The sequence below is a fragment of the Oncorhynchus tshawytscha genome, linkage group LG01 (genome assembly GCF_018296145.1).
Source record: "Oncorhynchus tshawytscha isolate Ot180627B linkage group LG01, Otsh_v2.0, whole genome shotgun sequence".
NCBI classification, from domain to species: domain Eukaryota; kingdom Metazoa; phylum Chordata; class Actinopteri; order Salmoniformes; family Salmonidae; genus Oncorhynchus; species Oncorhynchus tshawytscha.
Window position 1 is genome coordinate 31,173,578 of NC_056429.1, and position 9,396 is coordinate 31,182,973.

A 9,396-nucleotide genomic window follows, 5' to 3' on the forward strand; every position below is an offset into this window, starting at 1 on the left:
ACTGTTCTGCCTTATTATTATTCGACCATGCTGGTCATTTATGAACATTTGAACATCTTGGCCATGTTCTGTTATAATCTCCACCCGGCACAGCCAGAAGAGGACTGGCCACCCCACATAGCCTGGTTCCTCTCTAGGTTTCTTCCTAGGTTTTGGCCTTTCTAGGGAGTTTTTCCTAGCCACCGTGCTTCTACACCTGCATTGCTTGCTGTTTGGGGTTTTAGGCTGGGTTTCTGTACAGCACTTTGAGATATCAGCTGATGTACGAAGGGCTATATAAATAAATTTGATTTGATTTGATTTGATTTGCTTAAAGGAGGCCTGTATAAGGTCAAAATGTCACAACTTTGAATTATTATTTCTCAATTTGTCACGTTCTGACGATAGTTCTTATGTGTTTTCCTTGTTTTAGTGTTGGTCAGGACGTGAGCTGGGTGGGCATTCTATGTTGTGTGTCTAGTTTGTCTATTTCTATGTTTGGCCTGATATAGTTTTTAATCAGAGGCAGGTGTTGGTCATTGTCTCTTATTGGGAACCATATTTAGGTAGCCTGTTTTGCATTGGGATTTGTGGGTGATTGTTTCCTGTCTTTGTGTTCTCTGCACCAGATAGGACTGGTTTGGGTTTTGCCACGTTTATTGTTTTGTAGTGTGTTCATGTTGAGTTTCTGTCATTAAATAACCATGGACACTTACCACGCTGCGCTTTGGTCTTCTCCTTCCCAGGAAGAAAGCCGTTACACAATTATGCTTTTAGATACAAATGTCAAAAAAAATGTATCCCCAAAGTCATGGTATTGCCTGAGGAATCACTCAAGTACTGTAGGACATTGCATGAATTTTATATTATAGACTTTAAGGATAATTATGAACATGGCTTTAGTTGGAAATGACAAACTTTCTTTCTGCATGCTCAGGTTGACTTTCCCACGGAATCGCACCTGTATGTAGGATGCAGAACAGGGTAGCGTAGATGTTTTACCATCGCTGTCTCTGCTTCTCTAAATCACTAATCATCCACAGACACAACCTTTATTTCTCTCATCTAACATAAACAATTTGAAGAATCACTCCTGGAATACAAAATAAGGTTTAGTAGCATAGCACCATAATATTGTCCGCACACACACCAACCACCATTTATCTCTCTCTCATATTTCTCTCTCTCTTTCTCTCTTCCTCTCATCTTTAGGATATTACTCACTTTTGTTTTGTTCATAACAAAGACAGAGAGTAAACAGAATGAATGCAGCTTGGGATAACGTTGTGCTTTGTCAACAGCACTCCTTAGACCTCTAACCAAAATATAATCAAAAGGAGTTTCTGTGTGTTTCTATGTGTGTGTATGAGAGATTATGTTATTATCAGTGTCCTCGGTCTGTAGGTGTGAAAATCAGTTTGAACGCTTCCTCAAAGCTCTTGTCTGTCATGTACTTCGGGGAGATAGTGCATCTCTTCAGGTCTCAGGCAAGGTTAATCCTCATACGAGCGTGGTTCATCAAACCACCTCTGTTACTTAGTGGTCTTTTAAAATGGCATTGACATCATCGTCAACTCCTCCCATCTCAAACTCTATATTCCCAGAATGTTCCCTCACCCTCTCCTGTCATCAAGCTCCCAAACTCAGCTTCCTTTGATCTACATGCAGGTTAGCAGAAACACACACATACTTCTGAGTACATGTTTAGCCGGCATATGTAGGCATTTAACCTCTGGATGGCTGCCCAGAGTAGAGCAGTCTGCGCAGGAAATTTAAATTCAATGAAAATGGTATGTGACTGATTGTTATACATTGTTGTACATTGCCCAGGGGTGATTTTGAAAGACCACACACACACACTTTTACACACATACACACTCACAATTAGATTGCACAGGTCTGAGTATTTCAACCTGAGGAGTAACTTTAACCAACACAAGCAAACAGTTCTCTCTCAATTCTGACTGATGCCATCAGACAAAAATGTACAACAATCAGCCACATACTATTTGCACTGCATTACATTTCCTGCACAGGCTGCTCTGTTCTGGGCCGTCTTGCAGAGGTTAAATGCCTACATATGCCGGCTAAACATGTACACAGAAGTACCTGTGTGTTTCTGATTAACCTGCATGTATATCAAAGGAAGCTGAGTTTTGTTACCCACTTCTGTGCTCTTCTCCCTGCTCATATCATTTCTCCTCTGAGAAAATTAAGAGAGCATACTTAGCCCAGTGAGGGCTGTGATTGGCTCTTCGTCAGCGTTTAAGCACTGTAGCTGTATAAAACCCCAACTGTGGGAGGAGGCTTCACTAAGACAGAGCGTACTACTGACTTACTGAGAGGACTACCAGTCATAATATTACAACCTTTTCCTCTGCGCTCAAAACCACTGCAAATCATTCTCCTTGATTTGGATTTAGCAAAGAGGCAGCATGTGTAAGGGATTAGCAACACTGCCGGCAACCTGTATGAAAAGGTAAGATGGGTATTTTAGTTGATTGAGGTTGTTATTATGTTGTTTTAGATCACTAGTAACAGACATGTAATACATGTGAAATCCTAACAAATAAATGATGTATCTGTACTGTAATGGGAGATTTTCAGACAGTAGTGTATGTTGAATACAAGCCTTGCGTGTCAGGCATCTTGGTTCTGCTATAATAATAGGACACACGTCTGTGTCTTAATTTGATATTTATACATTCTGTAGCCTAACACTACCCACTCTACTTCTCCTCCCTTAGTGCCAAAGACATCAAGCACAAGATTGGATTTCTGCTCCATAAGCCTGAGGTTCCACCAGACAAGGAACAGATAAAAGAGAAGACCAACATTGCCAAGAGGTGAGTGTACAGGAGAATAATCAATCAAATGTATTTATAATGCCCTTTTTACATAAGCCAATGTCAGAAAGTGCTGTACAGAAACCCAGCCTAAAACCACAAACAGCAAGCAATGCAGATGTAGAAGGCCAGAACCTAGAAAGAAACCTAGAGAGGAACCAGACTCTGAGGGGTGGCCAGTCCTCTTCTGGCTGTGCCGGGTGGAGATTATAACAGAACATGGCCAAGATGTTCAAACGTTCATAGATGACCAGCATGGTCAGATAATAATAATAATCACAGTGGATACTGTGAATACTGAAACCTTTTAACCTTGAATGTGTTGATTGATATATAATTTATTTATAAAAGGACATTGAGACAAGGGAGACCTGTTGTATGAGAGAAGCAAACAAACACTTGATTCTAATCATCATACATAATATTGAACAACATACCAGATATCATAGATAAAACAGCATTCAGGTTCTATTAAATTAATTTATCACACCATGGGGAATGATACTCTCAAGGCAATAACCAGTGTGCACGTAGGTAAAGAACTTTAATGCAGGTTGATTTGCTGTGTTGGAGTCCTCCCCCTAGGGAACATCTGCTGTTCCTAAACTAGTTATATATATCCAGCCTGACCTTTCCTTCCATTAGGACTAATCTAATTTGTGTGCTTGGAGTGAAAACAAATAAATGCAACCTCTTAACTATCTTCACAATTTACAGTAAATCAGTGGTGTAAAGTACTAAGTAAAAATAGTTTATTATTTAGTATTACTTAAGGTGTTTTGGGGGGTTTCTGTACTTTACCATTTTTTTTTGGAACTTACTTTTACTTCACTACATTCCTAAATAAAATAATGTACTTTTTATTCCATACATTTTTTATTCCATACATTTACACCCAAAGTACTCGTTACATGATGAATGCTTAGCAGGACAGGACAATTCTCCAATTCATGCACTTATCAAGATAACACGTGGTCATCCCTACTGCCTCTGATCTGGCAGACTCACTAAATACAAATGCATCGTTCGTAAATTTAAATAACAAGAAAATGTTGCCGTCTGCTTTGCTTAATATAAGGAATTTAAATGATTTATAGTTTTACTTTTATTTTTGATACTTAAGCTTATTTGAGCAATTAAATGTACTTTTGATACTTAAGTATATTTAGAACCAAATACTTTTAGACTTTTCCTGAAATAATATTTTACTGGGTGACTTTCACTTTTACTTGAGTAACTTTCTATTAAGGTATCTATAATTTTACTCAAGTATGACAATTGGGTACTTTTTCCACCACTGCAGTAATGTTAATAAACTTTGATAATCTGATTGCAGCTAGTGTGAAATAATATACTTAAGGACAAAAACTGTCAATTGTACTTTTAAAACTTAATTGACATGTTTTAGTGTGCTTGGTTACTCATTAACTCAAAGATGTGTATACGGTATGGTTGATGCTCATGGAAAACACAGTAGCTCATGTCCTGTTGTAAAGAGCATTATGTAAGATGATAGATATGACATCTGCTTGTATCAGTAAAATATAGGCCGTTAGCAATTTGCAGGTCAAGAACTGTGGGATATCAACACACAATGGATGTACTGAAATCCGACCTGGGTTCAAATACATGTGTATTTGATTATGTGTTTTTAAATAATCATTTTCTGTGTATTTGATTCTTTTCAATAATGTGGCCAGAATCAACTAAGTATATTGGAAGTATTTGAAAGTATTTTCCATTAATTTCCTCTAAGTAGCCTACTTTCAAATTCTTATTCCAAATACTATTTTCAAATACCTGGGTCAAATGTATGGCAGTTTGTATTTTAGTATTTTAAAATACATGACAGTAATTTCCAAGTGTATTTCCAAATACATTCCAGTATTCAACTAATTGTCTTTAAAGATTTACTTCGAAATGTATGTGAAAGTAATTGAAGAGTTTCATTACATTTTCAGAAATGTTGGTAAATTAGCTTTTATTCTTTAAAGAACTTATAAAAGAGATTGGTGTGTTATTTCACCATTTAATTATGAGATTCATTGTTCAATGACAGACATGTATTTGTTTGAAATCTATCACTTGATAGTTTCATTTCAGAGAGATAAATAATAATGTTTTGTTGCAAAATTCTATATATCCGCCTCACTCTCAGGAGGAATAAGTAGTGCTGCTAGGTTTTACACAGTCAAATGAAGAACTTTATTTTTTATAAAGAACTGTACAAATTATACATTTGTGACATCATTATTACAACTTTTTTTTAAATGAATCAATTCGATTTTATGAGATCTATTTGAAAATATTTACATTTGAGATTTTAGTATTTTAGCAGATGCTCTTTTCCAGAGTGACTTACAGTTAGTGCATTCATCTTAAGATAGCTAGGTGAGACATCCACATATCACCGTCAAATACAGAATATAAACATTTCATTCCAGCTAAACAATCAATATATAGCGTTTTACAACAAAACCCATTCATTTCGTGATATCCAATTGGTAGTTAGTCTTGTCGCATCAACTCCCGTACGGACTCAGGTGAGGCGCACTGCTTCTTGACACAATGCTCACTTAACCCGGAAGCCAGCCGCACCAATGTGTCGGAGGAAACACAGTATACCTGGTCACTGTGTCAGCGTCTGCCACAGGAGTTGCTAGAGCACGATGGGACAACCTGGCTGGCAAAACCCTCCCCTAACCCAGATGACGCTGGGCCAATTGTGCGACGCCTCATGGGTCTCCTGGTCACGGCCGGCTGCGACCCAGCCTGGGATTGAACCAGGATCTGTAGTGACGCAGCTAGCACTGTGATGCAATACCTTAGATTGTTGCGCCACTCGGGAGGCCCGAAACATTGAAAATATTATTGTTAATCCCAATATACTGATTATGCCCTTTCTCTGGTTTTAGAGTTTCACCTGCTGATGTGGAGAAATGGAAACTGTCCTTCAACAACCTGATGAATAGTGAAGGTGAGTGTGTCACAAATCAAAGGAGACATCTTATGGACATACATTAACATTTTAGTAATGTCGAAGACACCTTTATCCAGAGCGACATACAGGAGGAATTAAGGTTAAGTGCTCAAGGGTACATTGACAGATTTTTCACCTAATCAGTTCGGGAATTCGAACCAGCGACCTTTTGGGTACTGGCCCAATGTTCTTAACCACTAGACTACCTGCCGCCCTACTAATACAGAATCGGGGAATCGGTGTATCTTGCTTAAATGCGCTCAAATGTGAAAACACCTTCGATAATGGGATGGTGGTTTTATTAATAAAGAAGTTGTAAAAAACATTTGAATGAAGCTCTCTGCTGCCCCTTGTATAGAACTCCTAAATATTTGTCAAAACTCTGCCACTACCTATTACCAACCCACAACACTAGTGTTACACCACAATACAGGACTACATGTTTTCAAACACTCTAACTTGAGTGACATTCATATCTCTCTCTCCCTTGTCTCTCTGACCCCTGTCCCTCTGTTTAAGAGACTACCATGACGCCTGTGTGGGCTGTAGGGTACTTGGCTGGCTGTGGGTTGTTGGGGACTTTACATGGCTCTTCGGCTGTGTTCTCATGCTCTGGTCATGTGCTACGTGTCTGGAGGCAATGCTGGGTGGCCCCTGAGGGCCTGCTGCTCGAGTGTGAGTGTTAGCTAGCTAGCTAGCTGATGGTCCCTGTGGTGTCAGGCTTTCTGTGGGGACACGGAGTAGGAGCAACGGCCTCCTGAGAACCATCCTGGCCTTGACCTCCAACATTCCATAGCTTCCTCCATGACTCCCTTCAGAGGGATGCTCTCTGTTTCTCTCTTTAGGAGCATTTCATTAGGATCATAATAGTGTGTAGCTTCATATAAATCGTAAAACCCAGCACCTGACTAATGTATCCTCTTTCTCTCTCTCTCTTTGTCTGTCTATCAGCTGGCCGTACGGTGTTCACTACCTTCCTGAAGGCAGAGTTCAGCCAGGAGAACATGGAGTTCTGGAAAGCTTGTGAGAAATACAAAATGTCAGCCCCCAAAAATATGGCAGGTAAAGCCAAACAGATCTATGACCAGTACATCGCGGCAGACGCTCTTAACGAGGTAAAATGGAAATAAAAATTGGCTTAAACTTTCCCTTGGTAATCTCTGCTATCCCAACATGGTTTCATTCACAGGCAGTATTCTGTGTTACACATACCTGTTGGAGTCATAGTACACTTATGAGTAATGACCTGGCTCTTTCCATACATCAGTTTTCTCCATTAATATAAAAGCTTTTAATATTCCTGCATGAGTGCCTTTGACATGGATTCTGAAAACACTTCATACATCCTGTTGATGTATCCTCTTTTTCCTCGAACGATTCCTCCCTTTCTAAAAGCACCTGTGGTTTTTCCTTTATGATTGCCGTTTTAGATTTTTATAGGGCTTTTTATGGCACCTTTTATTGATACAGTATCCATGTTGTATTTCATTACTTATATTTCTCCTTTTCCCTCCCCCTCTCAGGTGAACTTGGACTCAGCAACGCGAGAGGAGACCAGACAGAACCTGTCTAATGCCGGCCCATTCTGTTTCGACAACGCCCAGCAGAAAATCTTCACTTTGATGGAGAAAGACTCATACAGAAGGTTCCTCTATTCCAAACTGATCCAGGATCTGTCCCTGTTGCCCACCACCACCACCCAACTCAGTGCTCTGGAGAAAAGGGGAGGGATGAGAGGCTGTTCTGAGAGCGGTGGTGCATAGACAGAGATAGAAAGAGAGAAACATTGACAATTAAAACACTCTGTCATAATCTGTGAGGGAAAGAGTAGGTTCTCTTGAAGAGAAAACATTGTTATGAGTGGGTGGATTTAGATTTTTTTCTGTCCGTTGTTCAAGAGAACTATTTCAACAAGTATCACAAATTGCTTGTCTTTCAGACTAGGGTATGCTTGGAGAGGAAGAGAAGAAAATGATCAGAGATGTGATTTTCAGGACGAAATATCATCCTCTTTCTCCTGATTTTCCATTGTTTTGTGAGGGTCTACTTTCTTTCCATGTAATATCTTCCTGAGCTCTAACAAGTGTCAAATGATTCAAACTGAGATTTAGGCATTTCACTCTGGTCAGCTCCCTGTTTCCCCCCTGTCTGGCTTTCATCAAGGGCTCAAAGCTAAGTCATGCATGTACGCCAATAATGCTTTCCGGCTTGAAAATGCTCTTCCTCAAACTGAGTGTTAAATTAGATTATAGTTTATGAATGGATATAACTATGTCTGGATTGGTGTTAAAAGCTCCTTTCACATGACTGGTGTTTATGTTTTTCTATCATTGCTTTACCTTAGGCTAGTTTGTGCACTGCTGAGGTGTAGCTCACTTGCCCTCTGTTAACCTGCCGATGAAGTCATGACCAGGTGATGTTTTGATTCAAAACACAGGGGAAAACAATGAGAAACTACCTCTCTATCCATCCCTATCCCACTTTCTGGCTGACCTGAACATTGACTGGTTAGCAACTAGCTGTCTTCTCAAGAGGAAGTTTGTGACTGTTCCTGTAATATGACTCAGGTTGTCACTAAACCAACTAGAGTGCATACTAATAGTGTTGGATCTGTAACATCCATTTGTATTGGTCATATCTTCACTAATGCTGCAGAGCTTTGCTCCAAGGCAATACCAGTTTCCTTTGGCTGTAGTGACCATAACATTGTGGCAATAACAAGGAAAGCCAAAGGTTGGGCCTAAAGTCATTTATTAATTGTTAATTCCAATTGTTGACAAGCATGCACCAGTTAAGAATCGAACTGTGAGAACTGTTAGAGCCCGATGGATTGATGATGAATTGAAAAATTGTTATGGTTCAAATAAATAATGCAAAAGAAGTGGCAAACAAGTCAGGCTGATCAGCTGATTGGTTGACATACTGTAAACTTAACAAAAAGAAGAAATTATATTACCAAAAGAAGATAAATGACAGAAAACACAATGGAAAAATACTTTGGAGTACCTTAATTGATGTCGTGGGCAGAAAACCTTTCGATATTGCCAGTCATTTCAATGACTATTTCACTAGTTAAGTGGAAAAACTCTGAAGTGAAATGACAACAATTAACAGTGAAACATCATATTTTTGTATAAAAGATCTAAAAATGAAAGAGAAGGATTGCTGTTTTTAATGGTCAATTTAGTGTGGGAGAGGTGGAAAAACTATGGTTATCAATCAGTAATCAAAAAACCACTGGGGATAGACAACCTTGATGGGAAACTATTGAGAATGGTAGCAGACTGTATTGCCACTTCTATTTGCTACAGTGCCTTCAGAAAATATTCACACCCTTTGACATTTTCCACATTTTGTTGTGTTATAGCCTGAATTTAAAGTGGATAACATTTCGATTTTTTTGTCATTGACCTACACACAATACTCCATAATGTCAAAGTGGAATTATGTTTTTCAACAAAGAAATCTAATTAAAAATGAAAAGCTGAAATGTCTTGAGTCAGTAAGTATTCAACCCCTTTGTTATGGCAAGCCTAAATAAGTTCAGGAGTAAAAATGTGCTTAACAAGTCATATAATAAGTTGCATGGAC

At 38.9% G+C, this 9,396-nt stretch overlaps 1 protein-coding gene across 1 annotated transcript; it reads left to right on the top strand.

Annotated features, from left to right (window-relative positions):
• Positions 1-2,277: 2,277 nt before the first annotated feature.
• On the top strand, positions 2,278-8,766 carry LOC112249478 (regulator of G-protein signaling 4). Its single transcript, XM_024419310.2, has 5 exons — positions 2,278-2,458; positions 2,727-2,825; positions 5,741-5,802; positions 6,757-6,920; positions 7,329-8,766. The coding sequence occupies exons 1-5, from the start codon at positions 2,415-2,417 to the stop codon at positions 7,566-7,568; spliced, it is 609 nt and encodes a 202-aa protein (XP_024275078.1). The 5' UTR covers positions 2,278-2,414; the 3' UTR covers positions 7,569-8,766.
• Positions 8,767-9,396: the final 630 nt, after the last annotated feature.